Source organism: Phoenix dactylifera, chromosome 10, assembly GCF_051530095.1.
Source record: "Phoenix dactylifera cultivar Ajwa chromosome 10, Ajwa_hap1_PhDact_Kaust_v1.1, whole genome shotgun sequence".
Lineage (NCBI taxonomy): Eukaryota > Viridiplantae > Streptophyta > Magnoliopsida > Arecales > Arecaceae > Phoenix > Phoenix dactylifera.
In genome coordinates, this window is record NC_143199.1 from 27,088,853 (window position 1) to 27,112,894 (window position 24,042).

General features: G+C 38.1%; 3 protein-coding genes across 4 annotated transcripts; 2 read left to right on the forward strand and 1 right to left on the reverse strand.

Annotated features, from left to right (window-relative positions):
- The first annotated feature begins 228 nt into the window (after positions 1–228).
- On the forward strand, positions 229–10,503 carry LOC103714070 (ent-kaurenoic acid oxidase-like). The gene is made up of 8 exons (XM_026807263.4): positions 229–638; positions 6,004–6,481; positions 6,785–7,048; positions 7,142–7,231; positions 7,360–7,438; positions 7,553–7,659; positions 7,794–7,915; positions 10,188–10,503. Exons 1-8 carry the CDS (start codon positions 406–408, stop codon positions 10,291–10,293), a joined length of 1,479 nt encoding a protein of 492 aa, XP_026663064.4. The 5' UTR covers positions 229–405; the 3' UTR covers positions 10,294–10,503.
- On the reverse strand, positions 8,499–17,570 carry LOC103714030 (glycine cleavage system H protein 3, mitochondrial-like). 2 transcript variants are annotated; one of them, XR_605143.6, is made up of 5 exons: positions 17,324–17,570; positions 16,513–16,601; positions 15,356–15,526; positions 15,005–15,192; positions 8,499–8,682 (listed from the first exon to the last, which is right to left on the reverse strand). XR_605143.6 is itself a non-coding variant. In XM_008801139.6 (4 exons), the coding sequence occupies exons 1-4, from the start codon at positions 17,433–17,435 to the stop codon at positions 15,064–15,066; spliced, it is 501 nt and encodes a 166-aa protein (XP_008799361.3). In that variant the 5' UTR covers positions 17,436–17,570; the 3' UTR covers positions 14,913–15,063. The 2 variants fall into 2 exon arrangements, 1 of the variants encoding a protein (XP_008799361.3); XM_008801139.6 differs by lacking the exon at positions 8,499–8,682 and having other exon boundaries at positions 14,913–15,192.
- A 1,884-nt stretch (positions 17,571–19,454) lies between these two features.
- On the forward strand, positions 19,455–23,723 carry LOC103714031 (ubiquitin family protein). The gene is made up of 7 exons (XM_008801142.5): positions 19,455–19,608; positions 19,717–19,849; positions 21,263–21,342; positions 21,430–21,508; positions 21,593–21,702; positions 21,875–21,939; positions 23,423–23,723. The coding sequence occupies exons 1-7, from the start codon at positions 19,519–19,521 to the stop codon at positions 23,514–23,516; spliced, it is 651 nt and encodes a 216-aa protein (XP_008799364.3). The 5' UTR covers positions 19,455–19,518; the 3' UTR covers positions 23,517–23,723.
- The last annotated feature ends 319 nt before the right edge of the window (positions 23,724–24,042 follow it).

The following is a 24,042-nucleotide window of genomic DNA, read 5'->3' on the forward strand; positions in this document are numbered from 1 at the left end:
GACTGCAAGGCCATCTCCCTATTGATCATACCCGGCACTGTTTCTAACTTTTAGTGGGAAAAAGATTTAACGAAGGGGATGGGAGCATTGCATGAGGGCATCCATCTCAAGGGCTACACGACAAACGCATATGCTATTCCCATATACGGCCGGCTCTCGGCAATGCCTCTCTCTCTCTCTCTCTCTCTCTCTCTCTCTTTTGGCTATTTACAACTAAATATTGGAAACGGTACGCTCACTTCCCTCGCTCTCTCTCTCTCTCTCTCTCTCTCAGCATTTCCGGCTTTTTTTTCCCCTCCTCCTCAGATAGACTCTCCCAAGCCATCCACCTTCCTCCACCCTCTCCTATTTATTCCCTCCCAATCCCATACCTCGAGGTTGAAACTGGAGGGAGGGGAGAGAGAGATGGATTTGTGGGGGTTATTGGTAGCGGCGGCGGCGGCGGTGGCGGGGGCGGCGGCGGTGAGCGGCTTGGCGAGGAGGGTGCAGGAGTGGGTGCACGAATGGGGGCTCGGAGAGAAGAGGAAAAGGTTGCCGCCGGGGGACCTCGGGTGGCCTCTCCTCGGAAACATGGCCGCTTTCCTCTGGGCCTTCAAATCCAACGATCCCGACTCTTTCATCAACTCCTACGTCCGACGGTCAGTGTTCACTCGTTCATTCATTCTCGCTCTCTCTCTCTCTCTCACTCTCTCACGCACGTACATTTTTGCTTGAGAATTCGGTGATTAGTTTGCGGGGAATCCGGTAAGTGGGGTTTTCGAGAGAGAGGAGAAGGATTAACCAAATTGAGTCGGTTAAGGCTGGTCCGCGAACCCGAATTTTACCGCCACATGTTTAACCGTCAGGCCCAAACCGGGTGCCACCGATTCCGAGAGCACCGCAATTGATCATCTAACTATTTATCACTCCACAAACCTTTTTTGTTTCAAGTAAGGAGAGTCAGATATATACAATCTTATTTTTATATCTGAAAAATTAAAATATATATAATTTTAATATACTTTGCAGTTATACGAGGGCTGATCTCTAGGAATTTTTCTTTTTAATTATTATGGCACTTCTTCATGAATAGCTACGAGCGAGTCATGATATACTGCTGAATTGGAGAGATCCAATCCTGTATCACTAAACATCTATGTATTTTTAACCGTTTTGAGATACTTGAATAGCTAGATATTAGAGATTTCAAAACAAGAGTGCAAGAATATATTAATCATAGCCTCTTTTCTAACTTTTTTTTTTTTTTTTGGTGTACTCTTTTCTAACTTTCATTGATACTTTTTTTATCACTTTGTTTTGGGTGACCTTGATAACTAATTACGGCCCCGCTATAAAATTTTTTATAAAAAAAAATGCTACATCATTGTCTCGTATACTTTGTCTTGTAATAAGCTGATCAATATGCTCCATCGGCTGTTTTGTTAAATTTGTCTAGTAATAAGTAAGGATGGAAATACTTAATTGTTTAACTTGTTTAAATTGTTTCAATTTTTTATCAATTAGGAACAATTATTTTTAGATTTGGTTCTTAATTTTTTATCTGTTTAACAAATAAATTAGATTTAAATTAATAGATTTTTGATCTATTATGTATCCGATCCAATCTGATTGCTACCTCTAGTAATATGCTTGCTGATTGGGTATGGGACTGGGGTTAGACTAGGCTGAATGAATTATATATATATATATAATATATATATATATATTATATATATATATTAAAAATATATATATATAATATATTATATATTATATATATATATTATAATATATATATATTATATATATATATTATATATATATTATTATATATATATATATATATTAAAAATGAAAAAGAACAAGACTGAGATTGAGGCTTCAGCTGGGGATGGGACCCGTTTGGATATGGCTGGTGGCGAGTATATGTGGTTCTCATTTGTCCAAGTCATGGTCCAAGTCGAGTATGGCCCACCAACACTGAGCCAAGGGAAATCCAAGTTAATGATATCATTAGAGCTGCTCTTATGGGCAAGTTCTTGCATGCTGACGTGGCCATGCGTGGTTGGTCGAGAGCATGGTAGCGGCTAACGCACAGACTGGTTGCCTTGTGAAATACAGCCACGTCTGCAATTATATTTGTTTTGGCTTGTTTGGATAGTCCCTGTGGGATTGGGATTAAGATTTCAATATAACAACTATCAGACCCTGGCTGGTCCATATCAAATGTTATGACTTTCTCCATAGGTATACCTATGCATAAATCCGAACTAGCTTGGTACAAGATTTTACGAACCCTAAATAAATAAATAAATTAGATAGGTCATATATTAAATTTTTCTAAAACATGATGATCCAATTTAGGAGTTTTTAAAACATGATGTTCTACAAACTTATCATGCACGCTTGTGTTTTTAGCGATATTAAAAATTTATTTTATAATTTAGTTATATGATATGGCTTTTGTTTTGCAAGATATATTTTATTTTCTTAAAAATACTCCGAGCGAGTGTGGCCTTACATGGTTTTGATTCATCTAATCCTCACCAAAAAAAAAGAAAAAATAATTGATTTATCTAAGTTTAGCCACGAATCAACTTGAATTGTAATGAATCCAAATGAGTTGAGTTTCCGATATTCAAGTGGCTTTGTCGCCTTATATGGGTAAAACTTCTCTCTTCTAACTTGTTTCATGTCTATATTCTCAGCCTCACTACTTTAGTTATGAAAGACTGGAAAAGTCCAATAAAAACATCGACATCAACATCAACATGCAAGGTGTTGCAACACATCCTAGTCTGTATCTAGTTTAATTTAAGTCACGGCACCAAATCAGGTCAAACTTGGTTCCGATTTCAATAACCTAGACCCAAACTTATTATACTTTTTACCAATTGGGCTTGACCCATACCCCTACAGGTCCAATCATGGCTTGAAACACCTAGGTCCCGATCCACTTGACTGAATCCAATCACAGCCAATTAGTTGTTCTAGTTGTTTAATATTTCTATTTTTTGGCACTACACCTGCTACATTTTTATACATAGCAAACTCCAGTGTTTGTAGCTTTGCATTTAAAGCACCATGCCTTGCATATATCACATATAGTAAAATAAATGTGTGGTGGGACAACTTTTGTCACCGGCATTGGTGGGAGCGAAGGGTCGGCATGGAACGCTGCATGGGTGTTGTCTTCTTGCGGTAGGGAACTTTGTTTGCTTCTTTGAGGCCTGCGTTGGTTCTGTTCCTGCTGCTTGTTTTCAAGTCTTTTAGCTTAGGCTCGGATGTACAAATTCTTCTTGGAGAAAGGAGCGATAACAAGAAGACACATACTACAATGTCAAAAAAAATAAAAAACATTATAACAGAGTCCGGACAAAGGTCCAAATGGAGCTTGACTGCATCTTGATGGATATTTTGATGTCTGTTCTGAAGATTTGCTTACGGGAATCAAATAAGAGCATGGGAACCAGTGGAATTCCCATTTCCACCCTCCCTCCCTTCTTTATTAGCTCAGTCTGAGACTCTTTGTTTGCAAACTGATGTGGACTGAGAACTGATTCTATTTAACTTCAAAAATCTTGGGTAGCTGATAATTAGCCTTATGACATAATGACCAAAGCCTGTTTGGAGAAGCTATTGGTAGTAGAACTATTGAAAGTAGAACTTTTATAAAAAGTTGTTTGCTGTTTGGTAACTACATTTCTAAAGTGCTGTAGCAGTTTAACATATGTTTGGTAAACAAACTGAGAAAATACTTTTGTATGACAAAATTACTATGGAGGACATTGCATAGTATTATACAACAGAGCATAATAAAATATAACTTATTTAATATATAAATATATTATATAGTATAATATTACTATAATATAATATATTATTATTATAATATAGTAATATAACATTGTATATTATATCATAATAATTTAATATAATATTAAATTATTTAACATAACATATCAATGTATTATGATATAATGTAATATAATATTATATTTATATTATAATATAATAATAAAGGTACAAAATATTATAATTATTAGTGGACATTAATTTTTCATAATATAACATAATATTAAATTATTTAACATAATATAATAATGTATTATGATATAATGTAATATAATATTATATTTATAGTATAATACAATAATAAAGGTATAAAATATTATAATTATTAGCGTAAATTAATTTTTATTATATAACATAATATTAAATTATTTAACATAACATATTAATGTATTATGATATAATGTAATATAATATTGTATTTATAGTATAATACAATAATAAAGGTATAAAATAATAATATGAAACAAGAATACATTTTTTTATGCGGAAGGGAGTCTGATCTACGGCTAGGATATTTTGTTAGAGCTCTAGCAGATTTTTAGGCTTATAAAGGAACAAAATATGTAAATATTATATTTTATTATGGATATTTTGGTCAAAAAACAACTTTCCGACAAAGCTTAAAACAGTTTTTTCGGAAAACTCCAAAATAAAGCTTCTGTTGAAAAGTTGTTTTTAGCTTTCTTAAAAAACTAAAATAGATTTTCGAAATTTTTACCAAACATTTTTTTTCATCCAAAACTACTTTTAGAGGTAAAAGCTCTCCAAATGGGGCCCAAGTTAGGTTGGTGATAAATGAATACTCAGCAAGTGGTTTGTAAAGATTGTTACATATTGCACCTATTTTTCAGGACACCGAATGCCACACTTTTTTCAGTGACACATGGGCCCTGAAAGGGTGTGGGATTTGGCGCTGTCAAAAGTTGGTATATGCAAGCATTGCTTGGTTCCTTCCTCCCAATTCTTTCACCAGTAGTTACACCCCTCTGCTAAGCAACCAAGAGATTTTAGGTTCGAGTCTTGGTTGGTTCCTCCCAGGCATTTGGATCTGATTAGTTATAGTGCGGATGAGTTTCCCTCTTTTTCTCCAAAAAAAAAAAAAAATTCTCGAAAACTTTTGATTGTAAGACAATATTCATGCTTTACAAAGTTTTTTTTTTTTTCTTTTGATGAAGAGGGAGGCAAAGCCACCTGGCCTTTATTAGAAAAGTAGAGTTTATAAAAACTATTTATAAAAGACATGCTTTACAAGGTCATGGAACATCAAACAAATCACAAGGGACTAAAATTGTGCTTAAAGGGTCAACTAATGCTTCATATTAAACTCTACATCTTCAAGTGACTATAGCCAAATAGAGTTAAGGTGCTTTATATGTTTCCAAATTTTTAGGAAGCAATATCAAATTGGATCTTGGAATGGTTATCCCGAAAAGAACTTGACATGGTATTGTGGTCGACGAGATCATGCAACAAAAAGATACATTTGTGTGGAGCCCCAGCGGTACTATTAAATTTCTCATATAATTAGAGGTTTTAAGTTTTTTGATGCTTAATGTTAGGTTGATGATTTCCAAAATTGTTCATCTTTGCATTTTTAAATTTGATTGCCGAGGATGTTTGAAGCAATTTAAGATGTTGTTTTTTCTTCATTCCCCCCTCAATCCATGTCAATCAAAGATTGGACCTAAAGTGTGCATTGTTTTCACACACATGTTCGTGCTCCACATCTGCCACAAGGGACAGTACTTCAAAAACCAGAGGAGGAAAGAACAACCAGAGAATTTTTATGGCTTTTGAAGTTAAAGTAAACCCACGCAGAAGACTTCTCCATCTGCTTCCATGATATACTTACCACCTTTTTCTACATCATTATCAAAGTCACCTGAACATTGTGTTATCTTAACTTTGTCAACTTGTCTCTGCCATGCCTATTTCTCTCTTTGGATTCTGCAATCTTACTTTCGAGTTTCCATTGATCATATTTTTGACATTTTTGATTCTTAGTATATATGAAAAGATATCAAAAATTATGAAGGAATAAAGATATAAGGCACTGCATATACTAATTTGTAATTGTACCCCTAGTGTACTCGGAATTAACGCCAAACTGGGTTTTTGTTCGCTATACGTGGATAGGTAGTTCATGAAGATTTTATTGTCCATTTATAGGTTTAGCCGCATTGGAATATACAAGGCCTACATGTTTGGGAAGCCAACGATCATGGTTACAATACCTGAGACCTGCAAGCAAGTTTTGATGGACGACGAGCGCTTCGTGCCTGGTTGGCCTAAAGCCACTTGCGAGCTCATTGGGAAGAAATCATTTGTAGGCATCATTCATGAAGAACACAAGCGGCTAAGGAGACTGACAGCAGCTCCAATTAATGGTTTTGAAGCACTTACTACATATCTAGAGTTCATTGAGGGTACTGTTGTATCAACTCTGAAGAAGTGGGCAGGAATGGGAGAGATTGAGTTCCTTACAGAGCTGCGGAGGTTTACATTCAAGATAATCATGAAAATATTTCTAAGCTCAGAGAGTGACAGCATCATGGATACTTTGGAGAAAGTCTACACTGATCTGAACTATGGAATGAGGGCAATGGCCATTAACCTCCCTGGATTTGCTTACCATAGAGCACTCAAGGTACATGTACTTTCTTCCCCTTTGTTTCTCTAAGAACTAATTCAACTAAAAGTTATACTTTCTGACAAGGAATTTCACTTGCTCAAATTGTCTTTTAGTTCTTTATCGTATTTCTGCTTCATGCTCTTTCCTTATTTTCCTTCCCTTATTCTAAGAGTTCTCACCTAAATGATTTTTTTTTTTTTTTGGTATACATAAATACCTTAACCCTGCAATTATGTTTTAGTGCTCCAATTTTGAAAATGGGTATTTAATAATTCTTGAGAGTTTAATTAGTAAAACTGGCATGTTCTTAAATTGCAGGCTCGGAAAAAATTGGTGGCAATTCTGCAAGCCATTCTGGATGAAAGAAAGGCAGCAAGGGCAAGAAATCCACCTCCAGCAGATAAGGACATGATGGATCGTCTCATGGAAGTTGAAGATGAAAACGGCAGAAGGTTAAGCAATGAGGAGATTATTGATATATTGCTTATGTATCTCAATGCTGGCCATGAATCTTCTGGCCATATCACCATGTGGGCCACTGTGTTTCTACAAGAAAACCCTGAATATTTCCAAAAAGCTAAGGTAGCTGAGGAGTTTGATATATGAGTTTAATTTCAACCTGATCTTTGAACATTGAAGTCACTGGAACTGATCATAACATGGCAAATCATTTAGGCAGAACAAGAGGAGATTAGAAGAAATAAACCACCTATGCAGAAGGGACTCACACTAAAGGAGGTCAAACAAATGGAGTATCTTTCAAAGGTCTGTCCAGCTTTTCATAAGTTTTTTTTTTTAAAAAAAAATAAATTATGTTAGCTCAAACTGTTGTATATATTATCACACCTTGGAGTTACACATTCTGAATATTGGCATCATTCTCATTTTTGAAGGTTATTGATGAGACGCTACGCATAGTTAACATCTCATTCGTGGCTTTCCGGAAAGCAACTGCTGATGTCTATGTCAATGGTTAGTTTCGTAAGCGACATTTCCAATTACTGAACAAAAAGAATCTAATAATCATGAGAGACTTAATCAGATTCAAAATAATAGGGAAAATATGTAATGTTTGCCTGTTCATAGGTTATCTCATACCTAAGGGCTGGAGAGTTCAGACTTGGTACAGAAGTGTTCACCTGGATCCTGAAGTTTACCCTGACCCGAAGAAGTTCAATCCCAGTAGATGGGATGTAAGTCAGACAGTGATTTTTCTCCTTTGTGTATTTTTTATGCCTCAAGGAGATGGTGTTCTTATGGAATACCCATGAATATGGGCATGCATATTTGTAGAGATATCTGTTACATATAAGTTTTATCTGTCCAGGGTCTGACACCCAAATCAGGAACTTTTCTTGCCTTTGGAGGAGGAAGCAGGTTGTGCCCCGGAAATGAGCTGGCCAAATTAGAGATCACTGTTTTCCTGCACTATTTTCTTCTTGATTATCGGTAGGTTCTTTTAGTCTCCATTTTACAGCATTTATTCTTCCCCCTTTGTCATACAATAGTAGACACATTGTTTATTCCAGTTTCTTCTTTAATTTTGTTTTATGTTGTTTGGTTTATTGTTTGTGGAATCACTAGGTACACAAGTTAATCTGAAACAACTTGAAAATTTAACTGGTACCTCACAGCGACCTGATTGTTCTTAGCAAGCAGAAAGTATTCCTTAAGCAAGCTTTTAATGCCTCTAATAGTCTGTAGTCCCGAATGATTTTCATCCCTGAAAATCCGACGGTTCCTTTCAATCCAAATTCTCCAGCAGATGGCAATGGAAATCATATTCCACCTAAGCCATTCTGCCTTCCTCATCTTATCTTTCCCTTGCCTCTTCCAAAGAAGAAGAAACTCGACGAACTCCTAATTTATGGACGAAGTGTTTCCAGATTGAAGCAGCAAAACCACGACTAAGGAAAAGGTGACTGGCTGATTCATCCACTCTGCTGCATAGTACACAAGATTGAGGGCCTGTCCTGTTTCTTGTTCTAAGATTATGTGCAGTTAGAAGCTTGTGGAATACTTGAGTATATCATTTACAGAAATTACTTGAAGTACTTGTAGAAACTTAGTAATTCCAGCTTCATTCATGACAGTTGGACTAGGACGTGTTTCACCAAACTACAACTAAGATGATGTAGTATATCTAAGATCATATTGTTGCTGATCTCTTCATCTTCTGGTGATGTGCAGCTGTACTTTCTGATGCTAGTGAAAACCTGATTCAGGGAAAGACAAAAATTTAAGGAAAATAAAGATAACCAGACAAACAGTAAAGTTTAATTCCGTTACGGAGTTTCAATTTATCTTTGAGTTAATTCATTAGGTTCTTCACAGACAATGTACTTGAACAGTTTTGTGCTTGATGACAGTGATGACCACCTATATAGTTTTTAATTTGTTATTTATATATCATTGTATTTGATTGATCAGATGTTGTTGTGGATAATGAGCTGTGATATAGTAGTAATAATTTAAAAGCAGCCTCACAAAATGTGTGTGCAGTCATAGGGTAAGAGAGACGCCATATAAAAATCCATATAGAGATTCACCGAAGGGTTTGATGGAATATTCCAAGATATAGGATTTGGTGGAACCAAAACTAGGTTGATGAGTTTCATATATTGGTTCTAAATCAAGCATTAGATATCTGTTTTTGCTCATTTTCTTTTGATTCCATTTGTTCTCTTTGATTATTTAAATTAAGTTGTAAGAGGAGTCATAAAGAACTAAACTGACTTCCAAAATGCATAGGTTCCAAGAATTCTTGTATATCATGATTTACCTGAATTCAGAGTATGACCTGTGGATTTATGTGCCTTGTCTTTGAGTATCAATCATCTCATTCTATCCTACATGAATTACTGGAGATCTCTAATGTAGGCTACTTTAACATGATCACAAGCTGAGTGTCAGCTGACTTTACCAGTCACCAATGGGATCTTGAGACCATTGGGGCTGTACAATTTATTGGGGCATTGTGATCTTTTGAATCAAATGGCATCATATTTTGCAACTATATGGATGCCAAAATTTCCAATATTAAGTTGGTGCTTCTGTTGCAATTATTAGGTGGGTAAGAGAGAACTTTGACCTTGAGAAAGTCATGCATCTAAAGAGTATCAGCACATTTACTCTCCAATTATGCATGTCACCATCCAATTGACTGGCTGGAAATTCTTATCTATTGCCTGTGCTCTACATTTGATTGTCACTAACTAGCCAAATATGGTGGTGCATCTAGGAGAGAACTTAGACCTTGAGAAAGTCATGCACCTAAAGAGAAGGAACCCAGTGAAAAACATGAAGCCAATAGAACTGCACACTTTCTTTCCAATAATGCATGCCACCGCCCAATTTATTGGTTCAAATTTCTCATCCATTGCCTAAGCTCTTCACATGATTGCCAATTACCCATTTTTGGCACTCGGTGCATTCCTATTCCATCTTTTGTGTTCAAAGCTTTTCAGTCCTCTTAGTAATCTCCTTTGTTTCAAGCCAAGCAAGTCTTTAGGGGTCCCTTGGGCATCTTAGAGTTAAAGCCACTGTGTTGTATTGCTCTACACTCATTTTCAAATATTGATTATTGTATAAAAAATGCACTATGACACAATGGCCATTGTGTGAAAAAATGCACTACCACACATTTTATATGTTAACTTTAGATACATAATGGTTTTATATTACAGGAACACATTATGAGACTTAATTTGTCAATGTGCAGGCTCACAAGGCTGAACCCAAAATGTCTAATGAGATACTTACCTCATCCGCGTCCGACAGACAATTGCCTGGCAAAAATCACAAAGAACTCAACGACATCAATGTAGGCAGAATACAGATGTGAACAGCTCTCCGCGTATTATCAAATAATTATAAGAAAATTATGTTTCAATGTGGCTGATTTTGTCCCAATTTTCAATCTATTAATATAGTTTACAAGATAGGCTCATTTTTGCACACTATCAAGGATATGATACTTTGATGTCTAGAGAGGAGATTATCAATGTAATAAGTCTCTTAATTTATATTTCTGATAATGGCATATCTTACAATCATTGAACGATGGTGTAAGTAATTCGATCGGGAAGAAGGAAGATTTTTTTTAACCCACTCAACTCGAATCTCTCAAAAGAAAACTAGAAGAAGATAGATAAATCTTGAATGTAGGATTTAAGTCTCTTTTTCTTTCATTGATGATTCCTCACCTCCTAAACTAAGTTACATAGCCCCTATTTATAATAATAATGAGGTCCCCCTTTTTTTGTGCTAAAAATGGGTATTTCATATATTATGTGAATGAATCCACCCAGTAGAATCAGCAAAAACTAAGTCACACAGTGCCCTAGGCAATTCGCCCTTCCTTGCCCACAGGGTGTCTCCTGAGTGGCACGCCACATACGCCACCACCCAGTCCCCTGCCCCGTTGGCCTCTCGATACACATGTTTAGCTTGAAAGGCCACTCCATCACTCGCCATATCCCAAATATCTCGAAGTAAAGGGTATACCCCTCCCCCTCCGCTCGGGCCCTTTTGGACCCAATTGATCACAGTGGTTGAGTCACCCTCCAATATAATCGAGGTAGCTTGGAGCGCTCGCCTGCGTGGGATAATCTGATCCAGGCCGCCTGTAGCTCTGCTCCTGGCACAGAGATGTCAAAGATCTGGCGCTGCCAGCAGCAACCACCCTAAAACTCGGGCCTCTGATGACGAAGCCTGCTCCTTCTCTCATGCCGCTTTCCAAAACAACGCCGTCAAAGTTGATCTTGAGGAAGCTCGGAGGTGGAAGCTTCTAGGTGAAATACACCCGACGGAGTGCTGCCGGAGCAATATGGGGCCCCTAGGTGTCCCGAGCTATCAAAGGCCCATGATCTAAGCCTGCCTGAATAATCTCAGCTATCTGTGCTCCGGCGCGCTCCACCACAAACCTCGGGGACGAGCCATGCTCTTCAAAGGTCCGAGCGTTCCTCGCCAGCCAAATCTGGTAGGCTATGCAGGTCGATCCTATGGCCACCCGGCGCATCTAACTCAGCAAGTCCAATGCCAGTCCAATGCCAGATTGTCTGTAGAAAGGAGTCTCTCTGACTCCAAGTCTCCTGCGGTACTGCAGCAAGTGTCCAGGCCCTCCTTGCCCACATACACTGGAACAACGCATGATCCACCGTCTCATCTGCCCGACATGCCGAGCACTGAGGGAGAATGCTCAATCCTCGTCTACTCAACACCGCTCTCATCGGCAAGCGCTCCCAAGCCACCTTTCATAGAAATAAGGCAATCCTGGGGTGGAGTCCAAATCTCCAAATCCAACCGCAATCCAGGCCCGACACATGGCCCCACTGGAGGGTCCAAAAAACGCCCCCAACCCTAATACTGGCTCTACATGACGTGCACCATACCTTGACATCCAAGCCCGCAGCTCTCGGGACCGGTAGCGAGCGGACCTGATCTGCTAACTGCTCACCAAACAGCTGGCCGAGCCTGGCACCATCCCACTCCGCCTCCCCTGGGACGAGGAGGTCACACACCCGGAGTCCGCCTACTTCTGCACTGATCATAGCCGGCTAGAGTCGCAAAGAGAGCGTATCCAACCACGGATCCTCCATCACGTCAATACTCCGTCCATCGCCAATCAACCACCTCGTGTTTGCCTCTGCCAGCAGTAAATGCCTCCTGATCTCCCGCCACATATAAGAATATCGCCGACCACCCAGGGCTGCCCTCCAATCCCTCCATGACCATATCTCGCCGCCATGACCTGGCACCAGAAACTCTGTGGCTCCAGGATGACCTCACCGCATGCTGAGCAAGAAGCGCCTTACGCCTCTCGAGAACGGACTACACCCCCAAACCTCCCTCACTAAGCGGCAGGCAGACTCGCTCCCAAGCCACTAGATGCACCCCATGGCCCCCTCCATGCGAGCCCCACAGAAAGCTTCAAAGCAACTACTTAATCCCTCTCAGCAAAGTTTTCGGGAGCACAGTATTAGCCATAAGATAAACTGGCATAGAACACAACACAGAGTTGACCAGTGTCAAACGACCCATCATAGATAGAGAGGTCACCCTCCAACCCTCCAGTCTGCTCTGCAATCGCTGGACTAGGCCCGTGCACTCCGCTGCCCTCAGCTGCCTCCTTGTGATCGGAACTCCCAATTAACTCCACGCACTCTCCTGCTCCTGCACCTCCAATATTGCCCTGATCTTCCGCCGTACCCTCCGCTCCGTGCTTGGACTAAAGGAGATAGCAGATTTCTGAAGATTTACCCTTTGTCTGGAGGCCACATGGTAAGCTACCAACACCCGCTTAAGGGCTCGCGCGTCCCTCGCCCTAGCCAGTAGAAGACAGTCATCTGCAAACAAAAGATGAGATATAGGGCGAGAGCCAGGAGCTGGCACATAGGCTACCAATTCTTGACTCTCGCAAGCTGCCTGCAAAACATGGAAAAGCACATCAGAACAGATAATGAAGAGGTATGAGAACAAAGGACATCTCTAATGGAGGCCCATGGTGGACTGAAAGAACAGCGACGGCGTCCTGTTGATCAGGATGGAGAATCTTGACCCCAGCACACAGCCCAACACCCAGTCTATTCATATCTCATGAAATCCAAAACTCTCCAATGCACACATGAGGAAGCTCCACCGGATCCTATCATAGGCTCGCTCCATGTTCAGCTTGACTACCATCAAACTCCGCTTCTTCAGAGCTCGTTGTAAATCCCACATAAACTCCTGAGCTAGCACGACGTTGTCAGAAATGCTCCTACTCCCCACGAAAGCTCCTTGCTCCTGACAGATGATACCTGGCAACAAAGGTTTCATCCTACCCACCATGATCCTCGCCACCATCTTATACAAGGTAGTGCATAAACTAATGGGTCTGAAGTGGCTCGGCTCCGAGGCGTCTTGGCGCTTCGGTATCAGAGTGTTGTACATAGCCTTCCAGTCATCTATCATCTCCGCCCGAGTGAAGAACAACTGAACTGCCTCCACCACTACTCTTTGGATGATGCTCCAATACCTATGGAAGAAGAAAGGGGGGAAGCCATCTGGTCCAAGGGCCTTGTCCTCAGCTATGGCCCAGACCGCCTCCTGTACCTCCATCTCCAACACTAGCCGAATCAGGGTTACATTCTCTGCCTCCTCAATTCTAACCTCCGGCCTAGGGAGCTAACCGGTCTCTCCTGACCCACTATCCTCGATCCACCTAGATCTGAAAAAATCATATAGTACATATCTAACCGCATCCTCGTCCTCCACCCGCTGGCCCGTCCCCATCCTCAGCGAACGAATCATATTTCTCTGTCGCCTGATCACCGTCGTCCTATGGAAGAAACTTGTATTCCAGTCAGCTTCTTTAACCCACTGAACCTTGGATTTCTGTCTCCAAAAAACCTCCTGCTGCCTCAATAGGGTATGATGTGTGCCAAGTAGCTGTCGTAGATCCACCATATCAGCCTCCTAAGCTCTCCTCCCCGATCCTTCTATCCCTGTAGCTCCGCTATCGCGGTCTCCACCTCCTCCAGTCTTCGAAAGATGTTGTCCACTACCTCCCAATTCCATCGACGAAGGCGCTGTTTAGTGAGCTCCAGCCTGCATGACACCCTTTGCATGGCGTCCCCTCGCACTGGCACTCCCCATGCCGCCCGTACAAGAGGTCCTCCTTTCACAATTTAGGTTTAATTCCTCTCGACTAGATATCCTAAAATAAATATGATTAATAAAAATATACTAAAAAAGCTAAAATTTAGAAATATTTTCAAAAAAACTAAAATTCTTGACAAGATAGATCTCGACTTCTACATCAACTCTACTTTCTGTCGCTTCGTCTAATTCTTCTCGGATAAAGAGCTACGCTCAGTTAAAGTCTTACCAGAAAAGAAAACTTTCAGTTGACCAATCTAGTTCGGGGCCTAAACGATGAGATTTTGGCCCGATTCAACCTTCTAGGAGATTGGCCAAAAGTTGTAGATCTCGAAAAAAGACCCAAATTCAAAAAAAGATCATTTCAATCGAGCATCGTATGATCAAATTATGACATTCGGAAGTTTGGCTGCGACTCGGCTTTCCAATGTGACCGATTTTGCTCTTGAACCCTATCGAGCTCTACTTGTAGTAGTCAAAGTGTTTCTCATTGAGTCTTCTGAATACTCGTAGTGGCCAAAATATTCTCCATCGAGCCTGGTGATCCTACTGAATACTCATAGTGGTCAAAATAGTCCACATCGAATCCGGTGATCCTTCTGGATCAGTAAGCCATCCACAGTAATTAGTCAATCAACAGGAACAAGCTAAAGAGACAACAACAGAGAAGATAAGAGATAGAAGTGGAAACAAACATGGGCTTAATTGCATGAAGTTACGTAGAGTGATTAGACTTGGAAGCATCAACTACCAAAGTTAAAGGAATTGAGGGGAGGCAGACTATAATAGCAATCAAAGACAAAGGTTGTAAATAAAGAAAATAGAATTAACTGAATGGCTTTAGCCTTTATCCATTGACATGAGTGCTTTTTACAGACTCAACCAACTGATTGATACCTTTACTCTTGGGATGAAGCACAAAGCCAGAGAGAACTAGCACCCATGCATATCTTGCTCTAATGGTGAGCATCTTCTTCCTCACAAAACTTCGTATATTCCTTTGGACCCATTAGTGAGTCCAGCTCCGATGGACTGCTGGGTCGAACCTTGATCATCCATCCATCTTCATAAGGGCTTGAGTTGATCTAAACAAGAGAAAAACATAGGAGGCCTCAATCAGTTAACATTCGACTCTTTGTTCATATGCATCGTTAAGCTGCATTCTTGACATGCATCACTTAGAGCTGCATCTTTCCAAAATATAGGAGGTATTTGGAAATAAAAGGTGGGTTTGATTTGCTGAATTACCAGACCAGGTGTTTCAGTTAGCTTGGTGTTCACTTCAACAACTTCACCAGCAACAGGGGAGTTAACATCACTAGTTGCTTTCACACTCTCCACTGCTCCAAAGCTGCCTCCTTTGGAAACTGAACTCGCAGCTTCCGGCAATTCCACAAACACCACCTCTCCCAGATGGCCCTGTCCACAAGACAAACATATTTATTTTCTGAAGAATAGTTGGTCAAACAAGAAGCCATTAACAATTGATGATGTAAAAGTTCTCAGAAAGAGAAAAAAAAAGAAAAAAGAAAAATAAAGTACAGGGCAATACCATAATAATGATAAGAGAGTTTTCTACATTAAAATGGCATCTTTTATATGAATTTAGATGGTGAACAAGAGCTGAAGCTTTGCATAACTCTATAATTTTTTCCTGAATGAGAGGTAAAGGAGAAGTTATAAAAAGTTGCAGGAAGTATTTTCGACGGGAAAAAAGGTTGTCCGGGCTTGCTGTACGTACAGCAAATTTATAAATTCCTAGAATCTAAACATACTGATATAACTAATACAAGTATAGATTCAATCTCTACAATGTTAAGGCTACTGCAAATTTTTCAGTTTCTGCGAGTGCTGGATATTATTCGACCCTGAACCAGTTGAATATGAATCTAGACTTGCTTCTACCTTGGAAAGATTTGGTTGGATCATCCAAAATTTTTTTCAGGTCAGGTTGGTTGATTTAATTAAGGTGTTGTATGTGTTAATCCTGTTGAGTCGAGGAAGATTATGTTCAACTGAGGGTACAACCCTGTAAGAAAATTACAATTCACATCAGAATAAGCTCATAGGCAGTGATGAGCCACTGAAGTAGAGATATTTTTTACTTGATAGCCAATTTAGGATCTTAAAAACTATGAGTATTAAACAAGAATACTGCAATTCACCAATGAAACCACAAAGAATCAAGAAAGTAGACTTGCAATTATTTCGGTTAACATGAACAAAATGTTCATTAGCTAATATAACCTCGAAGATTGTCATATCATGGCTGAAGAACTAAAAAACAGACAGAAATTTTAACAGTTTTGCATCATTCTACCAAGAAAAAGGGTAGAAAACAGAGTGGTGTCATTATGACGAGATTATCAGTTTTCAGATGAGGACAACAAATGGAGAATTCTCACCTGGGCATGGTCGGTGATGCCGATGGTAGCCACCGAGCCCTCGTTCTTTACCCACTCATGGGAAGAAGTGTACTTTAGTCCATCTAAAACTGCAAACATGATACTTATTTAAGCAACCAGATGACAAAAATTCTGTCTTCCCGCCACTTATCAAATCCTTCTATCATACTGTAGGAAGGGAAACATAGAAACCAGTCCAACGACTTCGACAAAGGAAGCAATCTAGGGAGACCCACCCAATCGTTATGTTATTCGGCATTAGCCTCTCAATTGACAAAAACTTAAGGAGACGTTCCTTATAAAAAATTTGTATAGGACATATGATTTGAATTGCTTGTGTTGTTTATAGCACTGATGTGCTTTATATACAAGTTGAGCCTCCAGATATAGTAGAATACAACAATAAAATTTTATGATTATGGAAAAAATAGTAGGGATCAGATATATTATAATACAATAGCAAAATCTTGCATACACAATCTTGGTATGATATTACAGCTGCCACATAATGCATGATTCTAAGCTGTAATACCTTATAAGAAAAGAAAAATAAAAGAGAGAGCAAAGTAGAGAGAACAAGTACTAGAAAAGCTCAAGATTTTTCTTTTTAAACTGCTTTCTCCACCTGAATTCCATCCAATGCAATGAAAACCAGTCTCACAAAAAACTTGAAACAGAAGTCACTTCTTTGAGAAAAGTGCAACAAAGAGAGACCCATGAACTAAATCTTTGGGAATAGCAGTCCAGACTACTTTAACAGAAGAATTTATCTGAATAAACTAGAGGATTGGGGAGTAGAGAGGGAGAATACCAGAAGAGAAGCATCTGGAGATGGAGAAGGGGAGGAGAGGAGGAGTTTTGGCGCCGCTGCAGGAGATTTTCAGTGCATTGGCTGTTGAAGAAGCCCACAGCTTTAGTGCCATCCTCTCTGCTACCTTTCCCTCCGTTTTCCTCTTCTATCTTTTGAGTGGAGCGGACCTTGGGGCAGGATAGAGGAAAAGGAAAATGGGCCGTCATAGATTCGGTGACTCCATGTGGATGGGATGGAGATGGGATGGATGAATGAGTCGAATGGTTGGCGGCTATTCGTAACCTCATCCTCAAAACTTTTTTCATATTGCACCAAAAAAAAAACTTTTTTCATATGTATCTTACAGCATATACGTATTTACTTACATACATACATATACATGCATGTACATACATACATACATACATACATACATACCTATACATACATATATATAGTGGAAGATATGGTCTACTTGATTTCTAAGTTCAATAATAAGCTTTGATGATCAGTTTTAGTCATATTAATATCAAAAAATGTATTTTATCATTTCCTTAAATTTTGAACTTTTTTCTTACTTTGAAGAATTTGTGAGGATGAATACGACATTTTAAAAGGACAAAAAGTTTTAAAAATAAGATAATAAAAAAGTTCTAGTGAATGAAATAATTATGACGTGGTGCGCCAACAATCTTCTTCTATTTGGTTGTTAAAATCTATATACTTCAATAAGGTTACTTGCTATAAAATTTCTAATAATATAATTTCAAGAATAAGCTTTGTTAAGACCTTTTTTCAAAAAAATGGGTGAGAATTTTGCCACAAAAAAAAACCCATTTTTATTTTAAAGAATTTTTCATTTTATAGATTTGGTATGGTTTTTAGAGTTTACAAATAAAGCACCCCGGCCTTTGCTTATAGATTTGTATGAACCCTATTTAAAATTTATGTATGAAGTGTTAAAAACTGATACAAGCTTTTCAATATGAACAAGTTTATTCTAAAATTTGTGTGATTTGATTTTTAATATAAACAAGTTTATTCTAAAACTTGTGTCATTTTTAACTTAATAATTATAAATTCATAATTTAAAATTTGCACAATTTTACAATCATTCTCTTTCTATATTTTGGATCATTCATTATCAAATTTCATTCAAAATCTATACAATTTTTCTACCATATTAACATGAATTATATATTGAAATTATTCATTCACAAGCTAGTGCAAGTTCTTTTTTTATACTTATGTAACCACCAAGAAAGACTCATGCAAGCTTGTTACTATATTATCATTTTCTTTCCTTTTCTTTTGTTCTTCATGGGAGGGTTGCGTTCATCAAAACTTTCGGTATCTGAGGAGGTGATGTAATGCAGACAAAGAAAGTAATGTGATTGGATCAATTATGCAAATGTGAGTTGAGATCGTAATAAACCAAGCTCTCAAGTACCATGTTTAAATATTTGCATAAAGTTTTCAGCACTTCATACACAAAAATTTTCAGTACCTCATTCGCAAGCTTTAAATAAGTAAGCTTTACATAAATTTAAAAAGAATGAAGCTCAAAACATAAATATCTTTTTTTACTCAAAAGAGCCGATAATTTTGTCTCCAACTCTAAAAACTATTCCCAAATTGCAAAAATTAAAAACAATATTGAATTTGCAAAACAAAAATAGGATATATTTTCTTACAAAATTCTCAAAATAGTTTTTCATAAAACATCTACTAAATTATTAATTTTGCAAAAAAAAAAGGGATTTACTTTTTTGAATGGATTGATACGGTACTTTCCAACATTTTTTTTCTTGAATTTAAGTACAAGAGGGATAGTAATCTACATGGATATATTCAATATGTGTTTGTTAGATATTAAATAAATATAAATAGATATTTGAATTTGTGTAGTGCATGCCTTGTGCTTAAACACATGGTAAAATTATCCAAGAACTCTTAATATTATACCAACCGAAAAAAAAAAAAAAATCCTTCTAGACAAAAAAAAAATCCAGTATACATTCACCAAAAAACCCCACACGCATAGCTAGAGACACGACATATGAACTCAAACTTTGACTTGGGCCAGGGTCAGTGTATGTCATGGTGGGCCCGCGCATTCCAACTCTCCTCCGTTTTCTTTTTTCTTTTCCGCTTATCTTTCTTTTTAAAATTCTCTCGGAGAATAGGAGAGGAGAGGAGATCCGCTGCCGAGAACGATGGCCGACGACCAGCGGGGGGTCGAGATCACCCTCAAAACCATCGGCCCCGTCCGCCCCACCACAATCCGAGTCTCTTCTCCCATTAAGGTCAGCGCCCTAAACCCTAACCCTAATCCCCAATTCCAACCTCTGTGATCTGAGAAAGATCTCTCAAGGCTCCGTGAATTCTCCCGTGCCCAATTTGTGTCGTCGCAGGTCTGCGATTTGAGAATATTGGTTGCTGCCGAGCGCCGGCTTCCGGCCGACAGACTGAAGCTTGTGCTGCGAGGAAAGACCCTCCATGACAAGAACGGGGACGAAGATGCGCTAATTAGCCTCGAGGATCGGGGTAGTTTCACTTTTTTCTTTTCTGTTCTTGTTTAATTTGGCTGTTAAAGTTTGTGGAATTTTTTAAATTTAGAAGCTTTTTTAAGATTAAGCGATCAAAATTGAATCTTTTTTTCCTTGAACTATTTATTTGGATGAGATGATTAGAATCTCTGAAAAGGAATTTATTCTGTGGTTAATTTAAAGATACTAATTCATGAAAGTCTTTTTTTGTTATTTAATTGTGAATTAGATTCAGCGTTGGGTTACTTTTCGACAGCGGAGTTTGGATTTGGCCTTCGAGCTAGAGTGGTATCTTTAAAATATGTTTTAGAATTGTTGAGGGAGAATTTGAGAACTTATAATATGGGTGTTGGTGAAAGTTTAATTTGTTGTAATGGTGAATTCTGTTGCAAGAACACGGAAAGTGATTAAGATCTTGGTTGTGAATTATTGGTTATAGTAAGATAAACCTATGTTTCTTGAAGCCAATCAATATCATACTTGTAAATTTAACTATCTAGCCTTGTCCAAGCTACTGAGTTTACTTTATGAGATCTTACTTGCCAATAATTCTTATTAAGAGCTATATTCAGTGTTACTATGAATTTTTGGAAATCTATTTCGTATTACAAATGCCATCCATGTTAGCTCAGGTCTCCCCCTTTTCAACTCATATTCAAGCAGTCCTTAAAATAGGCACTCCAATGCTTATCATATGCTCCTACTTCACGATCACTGCTCAACATAGCAATCCCCACAACAGTGCAGGTTGTATACCTTAATTTTTTTTTACTCCTAATAGTAATGTACAATCAGAAATCAATGGTGTTGAATTCTCTCACTAAGAATGCTGATTATCGCTTTCATTTACCTTTCTTCTATACTTTCCTAACATCACTCTAGCTTTTCATTTAGTAAATTCTTGGTTTTCAAAATAATATATTTTGAGAAATCTCGGGTCCATAAATTCTACTTGTACATGTAAACCCGCAAACATTTCCGTCATTTGTATGTTCCACATTTGATCTGACTAATAATGTTTGCATCTTCTCTAGTCTTATGAAACTGCACTTATTCTTTTGCAAGTGAATCTAGCCATATGATGTTTGCATGACATCCAAAGAGGTAAAGGCTTTTATTGCTTTCTTTGATTAACTGAAAATTATTTAGTTAGACATATACAAGGAGCAATGACTATAAGCCTTGTATCTCAACTTTAAATGAGCAAATGGATAGAGTATGCATTTCATTATTACCTTAAATCACATCATTTAGCTAGACATATACAAGGAGAAGTGGCTATAAGCCTTTTATCTCAACTTTAAATGAGCACGTGAATAGAGTTTGCATTTCATTATTACCTTAAAATGCATATGATTCATATTACTTTGTGGATTGAGTTCTTTCTTAATTTGCTAACAGTATTTTTCAGATTCTCTGATAGTAGCTGTCATGCCTAAGCCACCTGCCAAGCATCTTCATGAGGGCAGTGATGAAGAAGAAGAAGAACTGGTTAGATAGCATTATTAAACCTGCACTACATGAAAATTAAAATCGATTTCTTCCTTAGGATTTACATTTCATGTCTTGGTTATCCAGAAATTTCATATCCCACAGTCGACGAGCTGGTGGAAGAGGAGGATTTTTTCTTTTCTTCATGAGAAATTGAGATTGCCCGGTATATATATATTTTATACATATTTACTCATGAAAGAAGATCATATGCAGATCATGTGACTACAATCCTTGTTAATGTTAATAGATATCGTGTTGATCGCAATGTTCTCTATCAGTCTAAAGGCTTGGGCTGGCGTCGTTCTATGGTTTTCACTGGCACCTGTTGCTCACAAATGGGATGTAGGCCCCTTATATGTAAGTGTGCCTTTTCCTCTTCAGTTTCAATTGGTACATGACCTGAATATTAATGACACTTAAAAGATTGACTTAAAGAAATATAGTTGAGTATTTTCATTTGTTATTACCTACAATTATGGGTACTCATGTTCATTTTTCAATTCACACTAGTACTTGGCACTCTATGCAGATACTTGGGACAGGATTCTTACTCATACTTCTGAATCTTGGGAGGAGACAGCATGGTGATCTTAGGTATGTATCATTTTTATGTAAAGCTTTTGTCCCTGATTTTGGCCCATTGACACCGAGGCTGGTCATTTGCTTTCTTATTCACACATGTAAAAATGAGAAAAAGAAAATTCTCATAACTCCTGATAGACCTTACCCCAGCTTTCTGATGGAATTGAGACTTCTATATATTGGATCTTTGCACTATCCCATCTGCTTGCTTAAATTATCTGCTTTCTTACTTATCTCCTTCAATCATTAATTATCTTTTGAATTCTTTTCACGGAGCATATTATTTGATGTTTACTTTTGTGCACCGAACTTGTTAATGTTATGTACGTGCTTAAAATTATAGTCCATCAGAAGGGGATAACTGTTCCTGATGAGGAAATTAACACTTAGCTGCTAGCTCACAAATGTTACATTGGGCCTTGTGACTCAAGAATGTAATGTGGCAGATCTCATGTCTCTTGAAAGATGTAGTAGTCATTTTACATTTTCGTGCTGTTGGAACTGGAAGTACAAACTAACAAGCTTGTTGCATTTATTTGAAGCTGATTATAGAAATTATTTTTTTCTATCCTTGTTCCTGTTTAGAGTTGGATCCTAAAATAAACTGGACTTCAAAATATCATGCCAGATTATATGAATCTGTTTTTGGGCCGTTTTCAACTGAGCATGTGCTTCCAACACATGATTCTGGCAATATGGTTGATATCCTATGGAGAGATCAATCAACATACTACCTTAACCAATAAACGATATTTCACCTATACTCAACTCGCTTGATCAACGTATGGTCGAACTTTGAAAACATTTTGTTGCCAGATGTCAATCCAATATTAACTTTCCATGGTTGGCAAGAATTTCCTGATCAACAGAAATTTTGGACTGGTGAGCACCTGGCCTGGAAACCTTCCAGGCCAGTTGGAGGATAGGGAACCCATCTTGACCTACAGAATTATACCTTGTGCAGCAAGGAGCAAGCTTTCCTAGTTTCTCTACTTGTGTAACTTTAAGACGAGGGCAGGGTTTAGTAGAGATAATCACATTCATTTTCAATGTTCAAACCCAAAGAGCCAATCAGAATAAAATTCCATCATGAACCAATATGCCTCTGTACTAAAAATTGATATCTTTGCACAGCATAAAAATTTCTAATGTTAGAGAAATATAGACTTTATATAGAACATCATTGCTTTGTCCAACAGTGGAGTTGTCATTTTCTCATAGGGAAAGGGTCAATTTGTCCGCAAGAGGTTCATACAGATTATATGTGATCGAGTGCACCTAACTCTGGCTATTGGATTTTGTAATTACCATCTGCATCACAGTTCATAGTATGGTATATTCACGCTAGCAGTTTGATACTATTTGTGTTGTTCCATTATTATTCTCTAATTCTTTTCCTCATTCTGAAGCTTCTTGACTTGTGTCTTTTATTCTTGTTCTAGGAGTCTATTGCTGTTTTGTTGGTTTACCAGATCTTTTTTTAATATTTATGCAGTGCATATTCGATATTCAATGAAGATTTCAGAGAGCTTCCTGGCACTCTCAATGCAGAGCGTTTGGATAGAGATATTAGAGCTGGTCAGTTTTGAGCCCCTAAACACCCTGACACCCATTTTGGGTGGGGTTATACATGAGCAAAATTTTGGATTTGCAACTGTACTCTCTCTCTCTCTCTCTCTCTCTCTCTCTCTCTCTCTCTCTCTCTCTCTCTCTCGTGTCTGTGTGTGTGTGAGATACATGTAATTTTCTCGAATGATCTTATACCTAATCAAATGAATCAGAATCAATTGGAATTACTTTGCTGTTACTGAAAGGGCCATGCTATACTCTGGTGAAGACTAGAATGATCATACACTGATTGGGTGCTTCTATCTTTTTTTTGGGACGGAAATTTACTTATTGAGGTATATAAAGAGAGTACGAAAGGGCCAAAACCCAGAAGATCCAAACGTTGCAATAAGAAATAAAAAGCTAAACACTGGAAAGATGATTGCCCAAAACATCTGAATGAGAATGGGGTGCTTCTGAAAATTTTGATAATTGCATGTGTCGTTGAAAACTTCAGTGAAAGATTTAAATGTGACTGTAATCTGGTGAAAGATAGAATTCGATTTA

Excerpts from the sequence above, each read along its gene's own strand:
- LOC103714070 (XM_026807263.4), top strand. The coding sequence starts at position 406 with ATGGATTTGTGGGGGTTATTGGTAGCGGCGGCGGCGGCGGTGGCGGGG. Across the intron at positions 7,232-7,359 it reads AAATGGAGTATCTTTCAAAG|GTTATTGATGAGACGCTACG; the intron begins GTCTGTCCAGCT and ends TCATTTTTGAAG. Across the intron at positions 7,439-7,552 it reads TGCTGATGTCTATGTCAATG|GTTATCTCATACCTAAGGGC; the intron begins GTTAGTTTCGTA and ends GCCTGTTCATAG.
- LOC103714030 (XM_008801139.6), bottom strand. The coding sequence starts at position 17,435 with ATGGCACTAAAGCTGTGGGCTTCTTCAACAGCCAATGCACTGAAAATC. Across the intron at positions 15,527-16,512 it reads GCATCACCGACCATGCCCAG|GGCCATCTGGGAGAGGTGGT; the intron begins GTGAGAATTCTC and ends TCTTGTGGACAG. Across the intron at positions 15,193-15,355 it reads TAACTGAAACACCTGGTCTG|ATCAACTCAAGCCCTTATGA; the intron begins GTAATTCAGCAA and ends TCTCTTGTTTAG.
- LOC103714031 (XM_008801142.5), top strand. The coding sequence starts at position 19,519 with ATGGCCGACGACCAGCGGGGGGTCGAGATCACCCTCAAAACCATCGGC. Across the intron at positions 21,703-21,874 it reads GGGATGTAGGCCCCTTATAT|ATACTTGGGACAGGATTCTT; the intron begins GTAAGTGTGCCT and ends CACTCTATGCAG. Across the intron at positions 21,940-23,422 it reads AGACAGCATGGTGATCTTAG|TGCATATTCGATATTCAATG; the intron begins GTATGTATCATT and ends ATATTTATGCAG.